Source organism: Pleurodeles waltl, chromosome 1_2, assembly GCF_031143425.1.
Source record: "Pleurodeles waltl isolate 20211129_DDA chromosome 1_2, aPleWal1.hap1.20221129, whole genome shotgun sequence".
Lineage (NCBI taxonomy): Eukaryota > Metazoa > Chordata > Amphibia > Caudata > Salamandridae > Pleurodeles > Pleurodeles waltl.
Window position 1 is genome coordinate 1,162,148,112 of NC_090437.1, and position 24,938 is coordinate 1,162,173,049.

Consider the following 24,938-nt stretch of genomic DNA (forward strand, 5'->3'; position numbering starts at 1 on the left):
CAGCGAGATGGGCCGGAAGTTCTTTAGTTCTGATGGGTCGAAGGAAGGTTTCTTCAGGAGAGGGCATATTTTGGCATGTTTCCAGCCCTCAGGAAAGGTGCCAGAGTTGATGGAGCAGTTGATTGTGTTCGGGAGCTCGGGCAATGGATGTGCTGGCTCTGATGATTGTGGTGCGGGCAGGGGTCCATGGGGGCTCCGGAGTGGGTGCTGTTCATGATGCTGACTGTTTCATGGACCAGCTGTGGGGGAGGCTCTGTCACAGGTTCAGGTGCCAGTATTTTCCGGGAGGAAGCTGTTGTAGATGTCCGCAAATCTTGCAGTGGAAAAAGGTGATGAGTTTGCCGCAGAGGTCCCGCGACGGGGGATATGCTGGTGGCTTCGGAGGGTGGATCTGTGAATTCATTGACGACTGAGAAAAGTTCCTTAGAGTTGTGTGCGGAGGAGTTGATGCACTCCCGGAGTGCATTCTTCCTAGCATTCTGGAATTTTCTGCGGCGGTAGCAGCCCTGAAAGAGGTGAGGTCTTCGCTGGTTTGAGTGTTCCTCCATTTTTTCTCTAAATGTCTGTGGGTACGCTTTGATTCTTGGAGTTTGATGCTGAACCAGCTGGCTTTCTTAGGTATGCGTTTGGCCGATGTCAGCCGGAGGGGGGCTAGAGTGTTGGCGCGTTCAGTGATCCATGCATTGAGATAGCGTGCTGCTTTATTTGCGTCATCGCAGGGAGGATGGAGGGATTTGGCGAGCGATGAGTTTAGTTGCTCATTGGTGATTTTGTTCCATTTCCTGTGGGGGGCTCTATGGGTGCGGGTGCGGCTGCTGAGTGGGGTGATTGTGTATGCAGCGGTGGTTGGTCCAGTCTGGGGTGTAGATGCTGCCTACCTGCTGCAGGGCCTGAGGATAGTAATGAAAAACTTTTAAATTTGTTACTGCAAGGCCTACCTCTCCCATAGGATAACATTGGGTTACCTTATTACATTTAATAAGACATAACTTTAAATTAGGCACCAGTAGAAATTTCAAGTTTGGTGTCTAAAGAATGGGATTTAAAACCCTATTTAATGGTCGGATTTACTTCACAATTCTGGAAATTCCACCCTTAGAACATTGGCATTTTCTTGTCCCAACCATTTAGTGCCTGCAGCCTATATCCTGGGTGTAGCTGGCAGTTGGTCTTTGTGTATTGCTCCCAGACAGTGAGACAGAGGGGTTATAGGTGTTGGGATGTTGGACCATTACTGACTTGATATACGGGGGAGTCAATGTCAGCTACCACATTTGCACTCCACAAAGGCTCTGCCTAGCACACAAAGGGTTCAACACTAGTCTTGTTTGCCCTAGACAAGCTAGGGCCTGGGCAAGCAGGCAGGAAATTCCAAACACCTGTGTGGGTGTAAACCTCCAGAACCATTTTCTACTTCAAAGCTGGTACTAAGTATAAATATTTGGCCCAAAGACCCAACTCTTCAGTACACCTCTGGACCTGTGAACGACTCAGAAGGACTGCTGTGCTGCAAGAAGGACTGTGACTCTGCTGCTGTGCTGCCTGAGTTGAAACGGCTAAACCTGCATCTTGAACACAGGACCATCAGAATGTCTCCAAAGGCTAGTTGGTTGACTTTTTGATCAAAACCTCAAAGACAGAAAATACTCTAACCACCTTGAACCCAGCACTTTGAATCTATGCGCTGTGAATCTTCCCCCCAAGTGGTGCCACCTAATACTGGACCCTTGGCGGTCTGCCAGCCCAATTGTGCTCCAAGCAGAGCCCACACAGCACAACACATTGCAGCTCTGCATCAGAACTGCCATGGTTTGATGAATCCCCAACGCAGGACCCCACAGCTCTTCAGAACTGCTGCTGCATGATGCCTTCTCCTTGAAAGACCTCACATTGCAGCCCAGCAGCTTCCTGGCCTAGTCGCTGCGCAACGCATCCTCAAAGCAGGCCTTAACATTGCAACCTGCAGCCCATCGGAAATGCTGCTGCATAACACATCCTCTATGTGAGACCTTGCAATGCTTTGCAACCAAGATTTGAAGTAATTTGTTCACTGGGTCTAACTTGGTTCCTGGATCCGGCCCGAGCTCCAACTTGTGACTATGTCCTGGTCTGGTGCGGTCAGATAAAGACAGTTGGTGCTTGGTGCTTTTTAGACAATATTTTCATTTAAATCTTTAAAATTACATATCTCCAGTTCTACTGATTGGATTTTTGTCGTTGTGGGCTCAAGTTATTTATTACATTTTACTCTGTTCCTCTAAATTGATATGGGATTTATTTTTGCAACAAGCATTTGCATACTATTTACTACATTTCCCATTCACCTTCTCTGTGCTTGGGCTTTGCTTTCCAGCTATATGTGTATCCCATTTGCGAGAGCAATTGCTAGCCTTTCTGTGATGTGATGCATGTAGCTCTTTCTGCCATTCTGACTGAAAGTGGTATAATTTTAGAATTAATGTTTTTGTAAAAACATTCATTCTGTTTTAATATAATTGGAATATTTTTTAGAAAGTTTTACCTTGTATATTTACATATATTCTGTTGCTTTAAGCTGCACTTGGCTTTCTTCCATTTGACCTTGATGTCATCAAGATTTCGGTCAGGTGGGTTTTCTTTTTCTGTTGGTGAGAAAATGTTTGTTTCATGTTAAAAATATAGGTTTGGTTAGTCTTGGATGAGGCGGTGTTTTAGGGATAAGGTTACAATGTAGAGGTTGTTTTAGTTATATAACTGTTTTTATTTTACTTACTTTGAATGCTCCTTTTTCCAGGTTTGTTAAGGTGGAATTAGATTTTTCAGTGTGCAGCACTTCAATTTCTGCTGGTTGTTTTTTTTCGAACTAAGGATTAATAATATATACTAAGGATTAACACATGATACAAGACAGACTTTAGTAATGAATTTATATATTTGCATTACAATTATTAGGTTACATTGGATTTGTTATTTTTTAAACTTACTTGTGAACTTGCCTTGTCATTTTTTTAAGTTTTCCTTCTGAGTTTTCTTCACACAGTCCAGCACAGCAACTGTTTTCTTGTAGTAACATTTTTTTATGTGAAAAATAAGGAGGTTTTGTGCTCCTTTTTAGTGTTCACTTTATTAGGTTTATATTTTCAATGGTTAGTTTGTTGTATGGTGAATTTTATTGACTACTTTGTAGTTTGATTTTTGTTTCAATTGTTTCCTTTTTCAGTGGATGCTTACTAATGTTTGTTTTAATTTTAAATATGTGTATTTGTTTGATTGTTGTATTAACATATTTTAAATGTGAATTATTGTTATTTATATGTGCAATGTAATATTTATTTTCTAGTAATGTTTACTTTTTTAAATGTCCATTTTGAAAGTATGTGTATTATAAATAATATGGTTATATACGTAAATACTTTTATGTGTATTTTAATGTATTATTAATATTTTGTCGTCATTTGTGTACCTACTGGTATTTTTATGTTTATTTTAATTTAAAAAAGGTGTTAATATTTTCAGCTATTTCGTTTTCCTTATTTATAGAGCGATTATTGTAGGTAATGTGTGTTTTTATTTTTTAATTTTTGATACTGTGCATATAGTTAAATAGGTGATATTTGTGTCTCAATATTTGCGTGTTCAATACCGTTAAATTTAGATATTTTTTAATGTGATATATATGTCAACAATATGTTTTTGGAGGAGGGTTGTTAGTTACACAATGGAGATATTTTTGTATACAATATTATTTTGACCACATTTTGGTGAATCAATATGGTTTTCCATGATATTCTGCCATGGATCCTTTCTGAATGTGTAGATGTTTATGCTTATGAGTGGTTTGCCAATAGTATTCCTGAAATTGTTTGAGAATTCCAAGGAAGCCTAACATTTACTACAAATGCAGGGCTGACTCAGTGGTAGCATATTTCTGACCTTCTCTATGAATTAGTTCTTTAGAGTGGCATAGTATTGCTTACCAAATTAAGCAAACACATATATAAAACAGCTTAAAGTACAGTGGAGCACCAACCTGGGGATGGGTAGGTTTTCCATCTTCTGGTGACCAGCTAAGGATGCACTGTTGTCAGAGAGTTGTACATCACATAAACATAATATGTATGAGTAAAGTATTAAGAAGACATGTATACGCTAGTCATGCAGACTTAACATGAGCCACATTGTGAGCTGTAGCTAGTAGAATTAACCACTATTCAAATGCATTTAAGGAATGGTGATGATGGTATCTCCATGGGTAAACATGAACAATGCGCCTTAAGTTTTGAAAATGATTGTGGAAGACTGACCAATAAATGTATCTACAAGAGATCCAAAACTCTATAATATGTTTATAAGCATAAAGATGGGAAATAAAAAAATAGGAGCTGTTTTTGACATGTGTAGGCCCTTTCTAAGAGGAGGCTCACCTTCACATTAAATACGTTTATGTTTTAATTATTTATATTAGGATCTGTATTCGGCATCGTCACAGGCCTTTGAGAACCTTGTCAAAGAACTCCTTCTGAAAACTCTGCCAACAATCACAACCGTTTCTTCAGGAGAGTGTGAACATCTGAGGCAAGAAATGCGACAGAACATGATGCTAGAGTTGGAAAAGGCAGACGATCAAAGAAAAAGGAGTTTGAAACTTTTTCAGGAGCAGCTGATACAAGAAAAACAGGTATGTTAAAATGACATACAAAATATGTGGAGTGAGTGCAAGCTAACAATAGATCTTGCTTGGAAAATCTGGTAAGAGGGGCTGTACCCTGTTTCATGGTTCAATCTAACAAGTGAACAATAGTACAGGGTAGCAGTCCCATCACTGCTGCACAGTTTGGCAATATAATTCAAAGATATCTATTCGCTTATTAAAGTGTACCAAATATTGAAGTAAAAGTTGATTTTCTACTGTTAATCTTGAAAATGTTATTTGTTAGTGTGGTTCTGAAACACTTGCTGTCCTCAATCGAAGTCTAAGGACACACTGTAGATAGTTTATTTTTTTAATTGACAGCAGCATCAATCAAAAAAGTTGTACATAGCATCTATAAAGGTGCGTAACACAAGGAAGTTTGGATTATTTACATATCTAGTGATTCTAACAGATTAGTAAAACTAAAATACATCAATATCTGGATATGATTGCCAAAGTCAACATATAGCACTAAGACATTTAAGGTATATCTAGCTAAAATCACACTTAGATTTTAAATGGTATGCTATATTCCTAAATATTTTATTAGAACAGCCACTGTAATTCACATACCTCCTTTTTTTTGGACCTATTTAATCTGTAATTAACTAAAGGGTGGCAAGGTAGGAACTCGAACAACGTTAGTAATCAAGTGCCTTTTCAGATAAATACAATTTCATAGAAATCCAGAACTTGCCCTGTTTATACTCTGGCATAAAATTGACAGGCAGCTCTACCAGGTTTCCCAGATACATGCAAGATGTGCTGCTCCAGTTGAGGTTTTTTCTTTGAATTATGGGACTTGTAGGCTTGTTTATTCCATTATTTAAAAAAAATGACTTCAAGTCCCAAAATCCAAATAAAAAAACAGGACTGAAGCAGCACATCACACAATGACTAGGAAAACTTGGCAACTATTTTTGGTCTTATTCAGAGAACTGAGTAAAGAGCTTGAGCAGAACCAAAACAAAAATAAAGTCAAGAAACTAAATAGTAAAGTTCCCAAACTAATTTTTGTAAAAGTAAAATCATGCAATGAGTAAAACAAGATCAAAATGACTAAACATAGATAAGGGGATCTCGAGGTATTGTAGCAAACAATGGGATTTAAAAAGACATGTATGGCATCCCACTGCAGTATACAATAAAGCAGTGGATGGAATGCTTTAATTAATCTCAGCTACTGGTAGTTACTTGGGCCGTATCCCAGCCCATCCTTAGTCATGTACCATGCTGTTATAATGTCATTTCAGATATCATTAGGGATGTTATCAATGCAGTCTCTCAACATGTCATGAGCTATACAAAATCTGAGGGTACACACAGTACATTGAAAGGGAACTAGTTATAGTTGCTTTAGAGCATGAGTTCTAGTTACTTGGAACAACTATATTTTGTGAATTTTAGTAGTTTTGGTAGTGTAAAACATTTTGTTTTAACTGATATTTTCACCTAATTATTTTCACCTAATTATAACATCCTTTTATCCTTTGGTTTCTAAGTAAATTACTAGGGTTGTTTTTAATGTAAATTAAGATATTTTTAGACTTTCTAACTTTAATGTTACTTTTACTGTTATTTGTTTCAGAGAATTTCTATGGTCTTTTTAACATACAGTAGGATGTCCATCACCATGCACAGTGTGGGTTTGGCCGCTGAGCCCGACTTTTCGTCAGACCCTGCACCCAACTCCACTTGGGCAGCCAGCTACTGAAGCCAATTAGCAGGGGTTTCTGGTAGAATGTGACGGGAACACACACCCAGTGCCAGACTTCCACAGGCAGCCAACCCCCTTTGAGCAACCAATCCCCCTTTTTTATTTTGTAGCTCAGCAGAACAGCAACATTCCTTCATGGGAGCCACAGAGGCTCTCACTGTATATTTGTGAATCCACCTTATCCCAAGAAAAACCCTTTTATTAAATTTGTCCTCCGGAGACAGGGTGGCCCCTTTTTTAATTTTATTTTGTAGGACTCGGAGACTGAGTCCCAGAGTCATAACATGGCAGCCACAACTTTTCATTCAGATTGCGGGTAGCCAATCACAGCACGTGCTCACACATCCGCACTGGAAATGCAGTGTGAAATGTACATATAAATATATATTTTGAGCCTTAATTTAACAAAAACGACTGAATGGATTTATGCCAAATCACAAAAAGCACCTTTCTGAATATTGGTCTAGCTTTCTGTCAAATTTGGTGTATTTCCATTCAGCTGTTTATAGAGTATCGCCATGTCAGTTTTCCGATGGAAAGTTGCATGGTGGAAAAAGAATTATGGGTCCTCCCTCCTTTTTTCTTGGCCTCTGCTGCACAGGTCACCTCAGGATATTTTGAGGAGGAAGCTGAGGCAGATGAGACTATTGTTTGGTACGTTTTGTGAAGATTTGTCAAACAACACCAAAATGTTTAGCAAACCAAAAGATACATTTCCTATAGAAACGTCCTGATCACATATATATATATATATATATATATATATATATATATATATATCACTTTTTCCCAGCAAGAATGTCATGCACTCCCAGAGAGTATTCTTATCAGTATTTTATGTGACCACCAAAAAGCAAAACACACACGTTTCGGCTAAAAAGCCTATGTCAGTGTCATTGGTGTCTCGCATTCAACCATCATTAAATACATGCAATTCATTGGGGCAGCGTACCTCACTCTCATTGGTTAAAGGACGAACTGCAATGAAAATTTAATTTTGGCAAACACGGTTATATGACAGCCATCTTAACAATATGCTCATCATGTTATACCTAGTCCAACCATTCCCACATGAGTTCTTCATTTCATTTTTACTGAATTCCAGAACCTTTATGGTATGTGTGCATCCACCCTCATAGCAACCGGAGACATATACATAATTAACAACTCATAATGAAACTATACATATGTATACCTGATCACTCTCCGTGCTAGGGGGATAGAAGGCAACCATCTTACCACCATACAGTCGCCTTAGATGTTCAGTCTTGCCATAACAATATTGCCAAAATAAACTTGCTAAACCTATCAATATGCTTGGTACATTAAAATTATTTCTCTCATAATTTGATACATTTCAAAAGTTATAGGGTGTTGTAGTTATACTCACATTTTAAACGTAGCAAACCATAGAAAGTCACCTGTCATAGTTAGAGTTGTCTCAAGTAACTGTAACTCGTGCCCTAAAGTAACTATAACTCGTGCCCCCACCATGCACAGTTTTCTGCTAAATAATTTTACTGCAAATGTTACATTAATGTTATCAGTGATGTTATCAAAGATATCATGATTGATGTATTATGTGGGGTAATTAGCAGTGGGTGGCAAAGGCTTGAGATATAGTTACTCTAGGGCACAAGTTATGGTTACTTGAGCTAACTGTAACAGGTGAATTTCTATGTTTTGGTACATTTAAAATGTCAAGGTCATTCCCCAGACTTTTTACCTTTTGCCTCCTTATTTTTCTGACCTTTGTTGGCTGACATTTTGACTCTGAGCACTTTTCACTGCTAACCAGTGCTAAAGTGCATGTGCTCCCCTTACAAAGTTGGTATGATTGGCTTATACCTAACTGGCATATTTAATTTATCTGTAGGTCCCTTGTAAAGTGGTATCCCTATACCCAGGGCCTGTAAATCAAATGCTACTAGTGGGCCTGCAGCGCTGCTTGTGCCATCCACTGAAGTAGCCTGTCAAACCTATCTAAGGCTTGCTAACGCAGGGCCTGTGTGCTCAGTTTTCTGACACAGGGACCTGGCATCTAAGTTTACTTGCCAGGCCCAGAACTCCCCTTTTACTACATGTAAGTCACCCCTAAGGTATGCCATAGCTAGCCCTTTGGGCAGGGTGCCATGCATGTAGAAGGCAGGACATGTGCCATGTTGCGTGGCCTGTCCTGGTAGTGACAAACAGCCCAACTTGGTGTCTCACTGCTGTGAGTGCTGCCTTCTCATAGGATTGCATTGGAAATGCCCTGCCTTATGTGTAAGGGGTATTGTCTGATTTATGAGGGGTAGCGTAGGCATGTTTGGTATGGTTGTGATAGTGGTGAAAAATGCTGCATACTGTTGTAGGTGTATTTTTTATTACTATCACAGAAATGCCACTTCTAGAAAGTGCACATTTATCTATGCTTATGACTTTGGTGTTTTTCAGCTCGCCTCCAATCCACGTCTGGGCAGACTGACAGTTGGGGCTTTGTGCATACTTTTCAAACATCCTGAACACAGGGAGGGTGGAGGTGTCACAGAGGTGCATCTACATATTGTAAAGCCTTCCTGGGCTGAGAGAAGGGAGAGGCGGGGCACACCTGCATTTGTAAAGGCTGTGCCCTGGCCTCACTCAATAGGGTTGTTTACCCCCCACTGGTGTTCGAAGCCTGTGCTGGAGGAGAGAAAGGGCACTCCCAGAACCAGTTGTAACTGGTTGGAACCCCCTCTCCTCCCCATTGTAAAACACACTGTAAACCTAGTATAAGTACAGGGGAATTTTCCCCACAATTTGAACATTCTTGGGACTTGGAACTGGACACCGGACACTGCTGAAGGAACTCACCAGGAAACCACCTTGGACTGCTGCTGCTGTGCTGACCTGTGACCTGCATGGTCACTAGGAGGAATTGCCACCATCTGCAACCCTTGTACTGGCCTGTAGCTGGGTCCACCAGCCCTGTGCTGCTCCTTGCTTTCACTGTTCCCAGGGGCAGGGTGCCATGACTCCTGACCCCTGTAATTATCTAAGAGCACAAGGAGTGCTCCAACTTCATTGAATGCCGAGGGCAGCACTTTGGAAAGTGCTTTGCCTACAATTGGCCCCTCACGCTTTTTGAAGTGCTTTTCTGACTGGAGAAAATCACCGCTGCAGCCTTTGAAAAGCACTCTCTTAATAGCCCCCAAATCACCACCGAGACCCGGGCGTCTTATTCATCTCCAGCGTGAGGATCATGCTGTTTTCAGTGCCCCTGGGGCATGAGAAGAAGTCCAGAGGAGCAAGCGTGCTCCTGTTGGCACCCCCGGGGCACGGTCCGCTCTTGGGAGCGCCCCCGGGGCACCAGCCACTTCCTACTTGGTACGTATCAACGTGGCTGCCTCAAAACACTCATGCACCGCATCGGGTGCATGCGAGTGTCTACTCGGCCCGGAGGGGTCCGAGCCTTTTCAAGCTTCATGAGCAGAACTTGGGTAAGGCTCAGGGAGTGCCCCCTTCCCCGGTTTCTGCATTAGGAGCAGGACGCTCCTTTTTCTTCATAAAATGGGCATTTTTAACTTGGGAAGAGAGATCACAGCGGAGGCCTCCTTCCGCTCGCCCCTAATTGTTGTTGGGCCTCGCCTGGCCCCCACCCTGAAGACAGGGTGTGAGGAGGCCGAGGCAGGCCCCCATCCAAGTCACGGGCTCCCAGAGGGGCCCGTTTTCTACAAGGAGAGGGTGCTGACCTCCCCTCTCCCCCAGGAGCACCGTGTGTCCCCAGTTGTGCGTGCAGGAGCGCCGGGGCCCCCATACTTTTCTAGGCACTGAGAGTGCCTCTTCATCAGGAAAACCAGGTACTTTTTAGGGATATAGTGGCTCAGTGAGCCAAGTATGGACCTAGGGGAATTTATATGTTTTACTTGTTTATCCTGCCCTTACATATATGTGCTGATGTTCCTTTTATGGGCATGACATGCTGATATGTATTTGTATGACTTGTGATATGTTCTCTAATGTTCCTTTCAGGGGCATTTATGAGGTATTCATGACAAGTGCATAGAATTCTTACTGTAATTCCTGACTACTGCTTATGTTGCAGAATCCTGAGTACTTATGTGTTCTAATGTGACAACTGGGTATTCCTGCAGAGTATTAGTAACTTGTGTAACGTTCTGACAGCTGCTAAGGTAGCAGGGTATTACTTACATGTAATGTTGGTCTAATTATGTTTTGTGCAATACAGTTCATTTTACATAGCTCAGTTTTGTGTTTACTTTGTGGTGTACATTTTGCGTCACGTGTGTTGGGTGTGGTGCGAACGCTTTACACTTTGCCTCTGGGATAGGCCTGACTGCTCATGCCAAGCTACCAAGGGGGTGAGCAGGGGTTATCTTTGACGTGTAACTCCCTTGCCCTGACTAGAGTGGGTAGGTTCTTCCTGGCTTAGGTGCATATCCTAGCCAACCAGAAACCCTATTTCTAACATTGGTTGTCAGCGGTGAGGATAGGACTTGCGCTTGCAAAGTACCTTTGTGACTCATTTTTGCACCGCAAATTGCACTTAGACCATTACATGTTTGAATTCTCTTTTTTAAATTATTCTCCTGTTCCCTCAAGCTAGTAATTTTTATTTTTACTCCTGTATTGTATACTCGCACTTTGGACTCTTGTTGTTTACGCTAGTGTTGTGCTCTTAACAAAGTGGAGAAGTGTGGCACAATGGTTAGAGCGGCAGACCCTGATGCAGAAATCTGGCCCGGGACCAGGGTTCAGTTCCAACTTTGGGGGTTCTTGGGCTCAATTCCCTTGGACCAGATAATTCTCGCCTAAGTGCCTAATCTAATTGATGGGTCCCACTCTGTAACTCTGGGCAATAGCTTGCTTAATCTCCACAACAGCCCTCACAGCGCTTGGATGCCTGGCTTCACCCTTGGGCTGTCCAGGAGTGGGCGCCTCACAGGGAAAAGCCAGGAGGGGTTCCACAGCGGTATGCGTACAGCGCCTTGAGACCCTAACGGGTGAGTAGTGCGCTATACAAGTGCAAAGTTTTTTTTACCTTTGACATGGATTATTTGTTGCTTTATAATGTACAAGAATTAAAGGGATTCTGCAGGAAGAGAGATATACCTGTCATAGAGGGGAAATCCGATATAATGACTCTCACGAGAGCCCTGTTTAACTTTGAAGAGGCAGACTTTATTGCACAAAAAGAGGCCCAAGAGGGGGATGGTTCTGAGGGAGACCCTAGAGAGACCCATGAGAGTAGTGAGGACTCTGAGGATGAGGGTCCCCAGTCCACACCCAAGGGGTACAGTGACCCTGAAGAGTTAGGCACTGAGGGAGAAGATGACTGGCCAGGGACACCAGTAGAGAGAGGACCCCATAGATAGGGAGTCCCTTACTGGGTCCTTGCCTAGCAGCAGCGCCACCTCCATTCCCTGTCACCTGAGGAGCTCAGAGATAGGCGGGAAGAGAGGGACCTGAGGCTACAGCTGGCCAGGCTGGCTGTAGAAGAGAGACAGGCTGAGGTTGAAAAAGCCTTAGTTCAGGAGAGAATGGCAGAGGCTGAAAGGGCCTTTGCCAGGGAAAGTGTCACAGTGCCCTTTCCTCAGGATCTGCACGCTGCTGAACAAAAGGCCCACCTCCCGGCGTCACCAACTCAGAAAGCTATTATAGCACAGAGTTATGATGAAGCCAGGCCGGGGGAAGGGAGTTAGGGTAGAGAACTGCAGGGAGAGACATCTGAAAAGAAAAGGTTAGAACAAATATGCATATACTCATTTATAACAGTATAAGTCACCAATAGACTCTTGAATAAAGGCTTCTCCGTGATATCAGATTGAGACCCTTTGTGAATTGGGCATAGCCCCTTCTTTGAATCATGGAACAAGAACAAACTGCAACCTCTGAACCTAGAGATGGCAAGAGCCTTGGACTATGGACATACTCTGAATATCAATCATGTAACCACTATACATTCATAAACATAAACTTTTGATCTCAGCCTAGAAATTCTCAAAGACTTAAATATGTATCTCACATATTCTCAAAGACATAAATATGTATCTCACATATTATGCTTCCCAAAAAACAATGAAGCTATAATTTGCTTATCTCTGAAACTTTTTCACATTGACTACCTAGGCCTGAATGTTTTACTCATTGAACTTGAAGCGCTTTGTTCGTTGGGCTGAAGCGCCTTGCTTGTTATACATGAAGCGCTTTGTTCAATATGCCAGAGAGCGCTTGTACTTGCTTTGTCTGAAGCGCTAAGCTCGTTATGCTAAGGGGTGCTTTACTCATGTGGCCCGAAGAGCTTTGATTGCAGTGCCAAGGGTGCTTTACTCATGTGAACTGAAGCGCTTTGATTGCCGTGCCAAGGGCACTTTACTCATGTGGACTGAAGCGCTTTGATTCCCGTTCCAAGGGTGTTTTACAAGTGTGGCCTGAAGCACTTCGCTCGTTGTGCTAAGTGGCGCTTTACTCCCGTGATCCGAAGCGATTTGATCGTCGCGCCAAAGCCGCTTTACTCTTTGACCTGAAAAACGCTTTGCTCGTTGTGCTATGGGGTGCTTTACTTTTGGAAGTAACAATCCCCATCAAGATTGGGCTCATCAAGACCTTACCGCTACGAGTACGACCTACTCGTATCTGAATTCACCATGGAAACAAGGATACTCCTATTTACTGTCAATCTGCGAAGCAGGAAATCTGCTCTTCTTCAGAGGAAACTCCACGAGGTCTGACTGCATCGAAGTCTTCAAAATAGTGAGCAATGTGCTTGGGTGTGGCTGGGCTTTATAGGCCTGCCACACCCCAAGATGGCCGCTGCCTCTAGAAACCCGGGAATTGTAGTCCATTCCTAAAATAGCACTGATAAGTGCATCTTGTCCACCAATGTCCCGACCCTGCAGCTACATGAGCTTTACAACAAGGCAGGCGACGCTGATGACAACTCTTAGAACAAGAAGGGATGACAAGTGGTGCGCCTAAAGCGCCGCAAATACGCGCAGCGGAGTTTCGGGCACGACCTGGAAGGCGCACAGCTTTATTCCTGACATTACACCCCTCTCCAAGCGCGGTCCAGAGCCCGGCTTATCAGGATGGAGAAGATGAAAGCGTTGCACTAAACGTGGTGCATGGACATGTCTTGCAGGTTCCCATGAGTCGTTTTCCAGTCCGTATCCCTTCCAGGACACTAAGTACCAAAGGGAAGATCCACGATATCTGGAGTCTAAGATAGATCGCACCTCATATTCCCAATGACTAATACAGGAGCAGGTTGTGTGACACTTGAGGGTGAAGAAGGTTTAAGAAGTGTGGTGTGAAACACCGGATGAATTTTCAAGGACGTGGCAATTTTAGTTTATATGTTACAGGGTACACTTGTCGCAGAACTTCATAGGGCCCTATGAATTTTGGATGAAGCATATTTTTATTTTTTAATACAAAGTTTTTCGTGGATAACCAAACTCTATCTTTGTCTGTATACTGAGGACCAGGCTGGTGCGTCTTGTCATATTGATTTTATATTTTGTCTTTGCTTGGTGCAGATTTGTTTGCAATTGTGAATGCTTTGATTGCCGTTCCAAGGGCGCTTTACTCATGTGGACTGAAGCGCTTTGATTGCCGTGCCAAGGGTGCTTTACTCATGTGGACTGATGCGCTTTGATTCCCGTGCCGAGGGCGTTTTACAAGTGTGGCCTGAAGCACTTCACTCGTTGTGCTAAGGGGTGTTTTACTCCCATGATCCGAAGCGCTTTGATCGTCGCGTCAAGGCCGCTTTACTCCTTGACCTGCAAAACGCTTTGCTCATTGTGCTAAGGGGCGCTTTACTTTTGGAAGTAACAACCCCCTTCAAGATTGGACTCATCAAGACCTTACCGCTACGAGTACGACCTACTCGTATCTGAATTCACCATGGAAACAAGGATACCCCGATTTACTGTCAATCTGCCATGCAGGAAATCTGCTCTTCTTCTGAGGAACCCCCACGAGGTCTGACTGCATCGAAGTCTTAAAAATAGTGAGCAATGTGCTTGAGTGTGGCTGGACTTCATAGGCCTGCCACTCCCCAAGATGGCCGCTGCCTCTAGAAACCTGAGAATTGTAGTCCATTCCTAAAATAGCACTGATAAGTGCATCTTGTCCACCAATGTCCTGACCCTGCAGCTGCATGAGCTTTACCACAGGGCAGGCAACACTGATGACCACTCTTAGAACAAGAGGGGATGACAAGTGGTGCACATGAAGCGCCGCAAATACGCGCAGCAGAGTTTCGGACGGGACCTGGACCGCGCACAGCTTTATTCCTGATAGAAAGACTCTCTCTAGAGCGCAGTCTTACGAATCTGGACTCACCAGTACTGCAGGTGGAGTCCAGTGGTGGCAGCATAGGTTGTAGTGTTGGGCACATTCCTTACCTACCCACAAACTTAATACCTGGGTTCAAGAAGGGGGACAACATACATCAGTGGCTTAGGGAGTATGAGGAAGCTCTAGTTGCGCGCAGGATTCCTGAGAAAGATTGGGGAACTGTCCTAGAGAGCTATATTCCTGAGTTGGAAAGGGATGCCCCACTGGCCAGTCCTTGCGACCAACACCCCTAACCACATCCTGCACTTGGCCTTTGGCCATGCACACCGGAAGTTGGCCACAGGTCCACATCCCCCACCTCCCCTGCCTGATTTCGGGCCCTGGCTCTCCATTCCCCATGGCCCGGCCTTCTACATTTTTTGGGGAAGGGAGGAGGACTGAGCGGCCCCCCTCCCCAGGCTGATCTCAGCCCCAGGGACTCCAGACCCTGGAGCCCAGCCTAATCCAAATGTTAAATTTTTTTCCTTATGCCAAACTCAGCCTCAGGGACCCCCTCTCCTAGGGCCCTGCCTAAATATTTAATTTTTTGGGGGAGGTGTCTGTGCGTCCCCAGGCCAATCCCAGCACTGAGAACACCATTCCCTGGGCCCCCCCCTTCCCAGGCCACTCTCGGTCCCAGGGACCCCATCCCATAGGGCCCAGCCATGTGACCTGGGTGCCCCCACGTAAAGCATTTACCAATTTCAAGTGTTTTAAGGGGAGAGCCAGAAAAATTACTTTGATTAGGTAACTGTAGACAATGTGACCAGCGCTCCAATACCGCCAATCGAGTTCACGCTGTTGTGCCTGTTTGTGCTGTGAGCACCAAGGGGAGAGACAAAAGAAAAAAAATAGTTTGCCCATGCTGAAGTACATCGGCCATCGTGCAGTAATCCATGTAACAGGGTCAGTCTGCATGGCGTGACATAAACAAGCTCAAGGCAGGACAAACGTAAAGCATTTACCAATGACATCAAGTGATTTTTTGAAAGGCAAGCCCAGGAGTGAATGAAAGTGATGGGCATGAGATGGACGTGGTTAAAAGTCCACAATACTTACAATAGGTGAAAGTGCCTGTGCGCTTGACCTAAAAAGGGCTCTTTCTGGACCAAGAGCTACCTTTCTGTCAAATGTGGTGTATTTTCATCCAGTGTTTCGGGCGCTATTCCTGTTCAAAATCCCAATGGAAAAATGTATGTGGAAAAAGCGTTTCGGGACTCCCCCTTTTTCTCGGCCCCCTTATGATGGATTACCCGAAACTTCCAGACTCTGAAGTGAGCTTCGTATTTTTTGCAAAATTTTGTGAAGATTCATCACATTTCTTAAATGTACTATTCACCAAAGTTATTAGCAAAACAAAAAACACTTTTCCTATAGAAAGAGGTCCTAACTATAACTATCTAGTGGCGACTGCCACTAGGTAATGTGTGTGTGTATATACATATATGTTTAGTGGTGTGCTTCATCTGTTGTATGGCGGGAGTACCAAAGTAGTGGAACAAAAATAAACAAGAAAAATGCAGACCTGTGGTCTGTGGGCTCTTGGCCCTACTGCCAACCCCTCACAATGCATGTCTTAAAGCTATGCTCAGAGAAGAAGGTTTATATGATCAAAGAATCCCCGGAAATTAACTGTAAAAAAACAAAGGCTAAAGAAAGTTAAGTAAGGTAGTAAATTAAAAAGCACTCTAGAAATTTACTGTAAAAAAACTAATGTTAAAGTGACAGTATATTTATGTCATGAGAGAACATAAAAATGTATGTTTAAAAAACGAATAAAATCACTGAAATTCACCAGTTATATTTTACTCACCTAACAATAACTTGTCTTCCCACCATGCAGTGCTTATGACCTCACATACTACATCACTTACGAAATGTTAAATTAAATCATTGATGACTAATCACATTACTGATGACATCATACAATGGATATGACCGTAAATCCCTAATCTGTGTTTACCTCTACCCTCCCTTAAGCCCTAAAAGTCCCTTACCTCCTTTTACCTCTACCCACCCCTAAAACCCTCTTACTTCTCTTTACATCTACCTGCTCATTAACCTTAAAAACCCATTACTCCTTTTTACTTCTACTAAAAAACCCTAAAACAGCCCTTCCCCCTTTACTTTTACCCACGTTTGAACCATAAAACTCCTCACACCCCTTTACCTCTACTTGCCACAAACTCTAAAGATCCCTTACTTCTTTACTAGTACCCTCCCATGAACTCTTTAAACCTCTTACCTTCCTTTACCTCTACCCTACATTACCCTTCCTATCCCTTAAGCCTTAAATCATCCATTTTAAAATGGTAAACTAATTATCTCATTTGAATTCTTTTGTTGAAAATACTGACTTGTGCCAAAGATTTGTGGGATAAAGTACTAAAACATGTTCTCTGTAGTGCTTACATTCATGTTCCTTACCTGCATGGTAACTTTATGCTGGGTAAAGAATATATGGTAAGAAACACATATTGTTTTTTATATGTTCTGGTTCACTGGTGGTCAGAGCCCCAAAAATAGCAGAACTTCACCAGTGGTTGGCAGGAGCCTTGGACCCTTTTGCATCACTGAATTATCCTAGAATGAAATATCCTGGGGTTTTAGGATGGCAAACATTTGCTGACATTGTGCATATATGTGTCTTCTTATGGGGGAACCAGTGTGTTAGAATGTTCCCACTAATGGAAAACAGCTCATGCTCTTGATGGCAGCCATTGACACCTTTCAGTCAAACTGTGAAAAAATTAACTGCTGTCACTGTAGGTGGCGGAGCCTGGCAGAAATGGTTTTGGGGCTATTCAGGCTTGAGACATAGATGAATTTATTTTTTAAATGATCAGCTTTAGGGCATATTCACAAACATTTATGTCCACCAACGAATTTAGTGTTTGGTAAATTCACAATTGTGTATAGATGACACTCCAAGCTCTATCCTGAGTTACCCTATGAAGTTATGACTTTTATTCTTAAAGCAGACTTTTATGCAGGAAAATGCTCTTGAGCCTTGCACAGATAACAACACATTTTAAATGTATTGCTATAAGGCTTTCTAATACCACATTTTATATATCACAAAGCAGTACATACTAATTATTTAGTTAATGTTAAAAGTAGATTTTTCAACTTGTCAAAGGTTTGACTTTAATATACACTGAATTTAGTTTTCCTAATTGCTGTTTTAAGTTAAAACTTCAGGGCATCTCTGATACCATGTTTTAAATCCTCTCATGTGGGTGGTGTAACCCTACACTGCTACCCAGTGGTTATGTGCAATATCTGATATGCGTCTGGTCCAAGTGGTGAGCCATATTACTGTGATATAATAAGGAGCAAGGCCCACTCAGCCTTTCATTCTAGGTTGCGAAATTGAGGCGTATTCAGATCGGTAAAATGAATAACTTGAAGCAGCGTATGTGAGTTGATTATATTTATTTTACTGATCCTATTCTTGTTAATCTTGTTGTTGTTGATAATATTAGTGCAGGAAAACCCTTAGGACACAAACTGTCAACATTCCACGTAAGGATAAAATGTTCCTGACATGCTAGAACCCTTTAGTCAGTATAGAGGCAAGTACTCTTAAAGCACTACTTCTGCTTGAGGCACTGTAATGAGTTGTTTATTTTCTGGTCGATCTCATGCCATTGTTACGAGAATGCCAAATCAGTCCTTTCTATAATGTTTTAGAGCATTTCCATGCACAATCTACAGTCGCAAAGAAATTTCAAACCCAATATTTCCTCACTCAGAAGTCAATGTAGCTACATTAAAATAAATGATGACCAACTAAATTAAGGAGACCCTGTGACCAGCCTAGATGCACAATTGTGAAAAGTCTACAAACGCTACATGAGTTCTTTGGCAAGTACTAAATCTAGTAGATTGCAGTAGTCTAACATTGAACCTTTCAAGGAGTAAACTTGTTAGGATCAACCATCTTAGTCCATTACTCTGTGAGATGTGACAAACTAGAGTGAAAACATTTTATTTGATAGTAACAGCTTGAGATGTCCGCAGCTACGTGATTTGTTTTAGCTGCAGGCCCTCACTGGTTTTGATTCTGACACTCTTCACCACTTTGATTGGAGAAGGACAAGATACCATTTATTTTCATCAGTAGTTACTGCTACAGAGTTCTGCTCTCCCATCAACTACCAAACACCTTTCCAGCATTTACCTTCAACCAGTTTTAATTCAACATGACAATTTGAACGTGACCAACCAAGACTTATCTCCTTTGAGTTGGGTAATCAGTTGTATGTCATTAACATGGATGCACAATTGGAGCACCAAGGCATGAAAGAGAGTGGCCAGTGTTAAAAAGGAGGATCCCATAGCGGGTGACCAAAAACCCTAGAAGAGAAAGGAGGCATCAAAATGCATTGGGTCTAATTAGCCTAAACAAAATAGTCCAAAATGAGAGGGTTGCAATCTAATTTAAACTGATCAATAAGATGTCGTGGTCAGCAGTGTCAAATGCTACTGACGGATTTCATGGCACCCATACTATTAACTTCAACTGAAGTAGTTTATACCTGCAATTAGACTGACTCTGGACTTCTATCTGGCCTAAAACCAATCTGAGCATGATCCATGGTGTTTGTGCTTTGCAAAATGTAGCAAAGTGTTTTCAAAGAATCTATTCCATGGTTGATTGAGTTGCATTTTTTTTTCTTTCTTTTTTCTTTTTTTTTTTTAGAAGTAGCCACATATCAGCTTCTCTGAATAAAACATGGTCTCTGCCAAGTTGTAAAAAGGCATTTCTCCTTCCATTGATCCATCATTAGTACTGATAGGAAATAAAGAACTAACAGTGTTGCCAAGACTGAATTAACTGTCAACCTAAAAGGTCTAAGTGACTGAGGAGCCTCATGTACAAAGATTCTTAATAGGAAGTTGTAAATAGCAAGGAAGAACTATTCACACATTGCTATTTCTTATTTAGAATGTACTAAAATTAATTTGGCAAAGCACACCGACGTCTACTGAATGCATTGGTATTTTACAATTTGTCTAATGGATCAGTTCTCAAAGTGCTGAATCACAGTGTGTCACAGTTTGACCTATCTCATTAATATTTATGAGGTAAGTCGCAAATAGTGACTTTCATGATCAACCACAATCAGGTGAATGGGGGCCTGGTGGAATCTGCAGACCACCTTGCCTGTGAATTCTTTTAAATAAAGCAATCTTTTTTTTGTGCAGCCTGTTTTTCTTAAAAGAAAGGAGAATGTGTTTAAAAAAATAAAAATAAAATTACACAAACATTTTTAGGAGTAGACAGTGGACCACTGCCAGTCAACATTCACAAACAGGAAAGAATCCGCAAGGGACACCTTCCCACTTGTGAATGGCTTATCTAATTCTTTGAGTTGGTGGTAAAATATGAATGTTTTGTTACCAGATTTCATGCACAAAACATTAATACATACTATAAGGAATCAGTATTTGGAAGGGGCGGCCTAAACACTGCTTCCAAATACCTATTTCTGATTGTTTGCTTTACCCATTTAATGATTTAAGACACCTTTTCTGAATTGTTAATTGGGATTAGAACATTGCAAAAAAGTGGTTGCAAACCTTAGATTTACCTAATGTGTAGGTTTACAGTTGTTAAAACACTTTGTAAATGAGCCCCTAAGGGCTTTATTTAGAGTTTGGTTGTGAAGGTACTGCATCAAAATGTGCCTGTCATGTTTTAGAATGCCTTTGACTATAATAGACTTTCAGAATTGCAGAAGGTATACCTGCCACCTTTATGTTGTAGTGCCCTGTCTGCCAAACTCTAAATAAGGACACAGGTCCTGCAGTTTTGAATGATAGAAAATCAGTGAGACAGCAAAAGATACATATTGCATAACAGGGGAAATATTAGATTGATTCCCAGCTGCAAAAAGAGTATGAACCATCAAGGTAACCATGAGGGCACTGATTAACATGGGGGAATTTGCACCTACTTCTGCACACTGGGGTAGAATAAAAAAAATTCTATATTCACAAACCTACCCAATACTACACCTGGAAAACTGAACTAGGCACAGCTATCCAGGAGTTCTACTGGAACTGTCATGTTTTTGGCATTGCTGGTTGTGCAATGTGTAATAGTATTCAGGATACAATTACACATCGGGGAAAGGCAGCCTTACGTTGCAACTGCACATATTTATTTTTCTCCATCTGGAAAACATGTTTCCTTGTTAAGACGTCCCTACATCCACACTAAGCCCCTCATTATGAGTTTGGTGGGCAGAAAAGGCTGCCCGCCAAACTCCCATGGTCGGGTTACTGCCAGTGTGGTCCCCTTTCTGTGGCCCCTATTAAGAGTTACTCACTGGGTCAGTGGGCAAAAGCAGAGTTTCCGCTCACTGGCCCAGCGGCAAACAGCCCACAACATTGACGCCATCCCGCACTTCAGCCGGCAGCAATGTTGTGGTGCATAGGGTGCACCAGCGACCATGGGGGCCCCTGCACTGCCCATGCCACTGCCCTGGTGGTCTGAAGATCGCCAGGGTCGTAATGACACCTGAGACTGAAGATATATTGTTCTTGTTCTTCTTAGCACTCTGGAAGGGAATTTACTCCATGTCTTTTTTGTATGAGTAAAACTCTAACCCTTTAGCTCTTTCCATGGTGGAAAATGGTTGATTTGTGGGTATGCACAAATATGAAAGGCAGAGCGCTCCTGATTCTCCAAATCCCTGCATGATTATATGCAGATGTAGTGTACAATGACATGGCAGCAAATGGATTTACATCAGCTAAGTCACCTCTTGTAAAAAGATCTGCAAACAACAATCCTGCTTTTTGCCCTTGTGAACCTGATTTAAGAGCACTGTGAATTGAGCCAAAGGTGAAAATTAATTTTAAATACCTTACAGACAGTGGAAGATTTGGAAAAATATTTCATCTTATTTGATTCCTTTTGTGTAAATATGGGTTATTGATCTTACGTTATAGCATGCAACAGAAGAGCAGCAACAGTAACTCTCTGCAAATTACATTCAGAGTAGACAATCACCTAAGCATATAAACACTAATTTATATTTGGTCACACTCAAATACACCATATTTCTGTCAAAGTATCTCATTTGATTCCTGATTGAAGCTGTTGGTTTCTATTAAAATGGATGATTCTTCAAGCTAGGACATATTGAATTGTATCAGGAATATAAAGTACATAATAATCGGTCATCCCTGTCAATATGCAGAGTTTGCCGTATTTTTGGAAAATGATGGTAAATGCTGAAAGATGAAACGATTAGGCCCACCCATATGACAGACAGAATTATAGATCAGTTACAATGAATAATAGGGTTGTTTTTTACTGAGGGGTCCTGCATGACATCAAATGGACAAGAAGAGAAAAACTCAAGTTATTTATGGTGTCACTCAGACTACAGAGGACAAAAACATCCTGTTATTAATTTTTTACCCATCTTTAATTTTATATTATGCATGACCTCTGTGAGGGGATGGGGTGTATTGTATGGGATGGTTGTCTGACCTCACCATGTAGTACACTTACCAACCCCTTCAGGACCAGTAGGTTCTATTTGTTAAACTGAAGGCTCAGCCCTGGGTAGCTTCGGCTCTGAGCCTCAAGGCTTACACAAAAGAACAGGTGTAATGCATTTAAACACACAACTCAAGAAGAAATAAATGAGACACTCAGAAAATCCAGCAGCAATATATAAAAATAGAGGTTGATGTCCCTTAAATTCCTCTTGGTCCTGGCAGAAGTCCAATCACCAATTGGTTACTAGTTACCTGGTATCACAGTCACAGCAGAATCCTCCCTCGGATGATAACTCACCTTCTGGGTCACCAGGCCGCACTCCAAAGCCTCTCTGGCTCTAGTAGACTTGGGTGAAACTTTGAGCATTGGGTTCCAGTCTCTGGTGCTGCATGGTGACGAGACTCAGTGGCTTGACGATTTGTACTACTAGTTCATCCCCTCAGGCTTCTTCTGCTGTTGTGGCCCTATGCTGCAAACAGAAGGTCAGCTAATTGACTCTTGGAGTCTCCTGCTTTGGCTGGGCTCTAAAGAAGACTTCTCCATGAGCAGGCGACAGCAGACACTGTCCCTTCTCCTTTGCTAGCAACCAGGCACAGCCCACCCTGATGCAGACTCTCTGCTGGTTTGTCGGTGCAGCAGGACAGTTCTTCTTTGGTCCTTCTTTCCAGTCCAAAGAGACCTGAGTTCTGGATGCCAGGAGTGCCCTTTTTATGTTCAGAAAAAGCAGATGGGGATAAGATGCGATTGGTTCCAATGGGCTACCAGCTTCCCTCCCTGCTGATGACCAGTTCCTGTGAAGTGTGGCATCTGGCTATCCCAGGACGCACATCTCTGCCCACTTCCAACATTGCAGAACCCCTCTCTTGGGGTTCAGAGTTCCCTAGCTCAACCCAAAAGGTGTGCCTACCAAAGGGGCTGCATGCCCCTGAAAAATCAGTTTGACAACAAGTTTCCCTCTCCTTCCAGAGTGCCAGCCTGTCTACCTAAACAGTAGGACAGCCCCTCTCCCAGGTGTTCCTCATTTGTTCTTTAAAGACGGCTTTAACTTTGAAGCTCGCCTTTTGTACCAACACTTGGGTGGCTTCCTGCGAGAGGGAGGTAACACCTCTCTCCTATGCAGGCTTGTATTGTTACCTTTTCTGGGAGTCATTTACATGCCTCCCCAGGAGGACAGAAAGCTGTCTGGAGGTCAGACCCCATGTACAACTGTAAACGGACACTGGAAATCTTGGGCAACTAAAGCGGCAACTTCCAAAGTTGCACTTTGCACACTAGTAACATAAATTTTTAGTTAACCATGAAATTGCAGTTGATGCACAGTTTCTTGTGATACCTTACACTATGAACTTTAGTAGTCCCATTCAGAAGTTAGCAGGGCTGAGATGTAAGCCTGTAACTCTGTACCTGCTAATGAGACTACTAGCCTTTCCACAGTAAAATTACAATTTAGGGCTTTTACTGTTGGAACATGAAAAAGTACATTAGGGATGACTTACATATATTAAAAAAGGGTGGGCTTTACCATTATTTTAAATGGCAAAACAACTTACCAGTTTTTTTAACTGCTTTTTGAGCTTGTAGTGGCAGACTAGATGCCTGCTTTTCCTTGTCGTACTTGTGATGGTACAAATAGTGGTGCAGTCTACGGGATACACCTAAACTTTACAGGCCCTAGGTGTTATACGGTTTCCACTAAAAAGGTAGCACTGCATATTAGGGCTACAGAACTTCAGGACGAGAGGACTGAGTCCATCTACACCATCAGAAGCTGTTGACCCAATTCCTAGCTAGCTCACAGTTTCTCACCAGAACCCCCAACCTTTCCAGGGTAACAGATGAATTTGGCAACCTTGAACATGACCCTCTGACTTCCAAGGAAGTCGTAGAAACAGATCTTACCTTTTTCATTGTTTTACTCCTTCATGCCCAGTGTAAACCCCAAAAAGATATGAATAAAGGTTTTCAAACATGTATTGAAACAGTTGTATTCTTTCATACAGAGTATGAGCTGTGATTATTAGGTGATGGAACAAAGCATTGTAGGCAGCATTACTAACATAGTGAAAAGAACAAACAAGGTAAACATGGTAATCTTAAATCTTAAAGAGCTGAGCCAGGGAGCTGGTCAAGAGTGAAGTTGGCAATCCTTCTCTGCAAGGTGGGGATCAGCATGAGCAGAGCTGCATGTTGACCACAGGATTTGCTCCAGAACAGTAGTGGCCAGAGTGCTTCTCTGACTCCCATATGTCACTACATTGTTTATGTAATCAATGCCACAAAAACCTGCCAATTAAAAACATATAATCACTCAAAACAATTTGATAAAAATAAGCACCAAATAAAAAAATAAAAAAATGAAGGCTTCCAGGATGTCATCCAAGTTCACAGTGTCAGTGGAATCCAGGACGGACCCTGCTTTTGCAGATGACAGAATCACAATGGCCTCAGTGAGCAAGTCAAAGGAACAGGCATGGTCATTACCCTCAACCAATGTTGAAGGTGTGCATCCTGTTTTGTCCCAGCATTAGAATAACCACAATTTAGGTATCCAGGAGCCGCAGCACCTATTTCCATGGAAAAGCATGGCTCATAGAAAGCATTCTGAAGTAATTTCAGTCTCATGGTACATCATCAAAAATGAGCCCTCAGCAGACACATCTGCAGATCCATGTTCTCAGATGGTAGCAGTTGCGTTACAAGAAGCA

At 42.2% G+C, this 24,938-nt stretch overlaps 1 protein-coding gene across 1 annotated transcript in view; it reads left to right on the forward strand.

Moving 5' to 3' along the window:
* The window catches only part of EVC (EvC ciliary complex subunit 1), a 436,134-nt gene that overhangs the window by 269,302 nt on the left and 141,894 nt on the right, over nucleotides 1-24,938 (forward strand). The window contains exon 12 of the mRNA XM_069203012.1: nucleotides 4,445-4,657. Within this exon, the coding sequence (XP_069059113.1) occupies nucleotides 4,445-4,657 (213 nt within the window). The remainder of the gene's footprint in view (nucleotides 1-4,444; nucleotides 4,658-24,938) is intronic.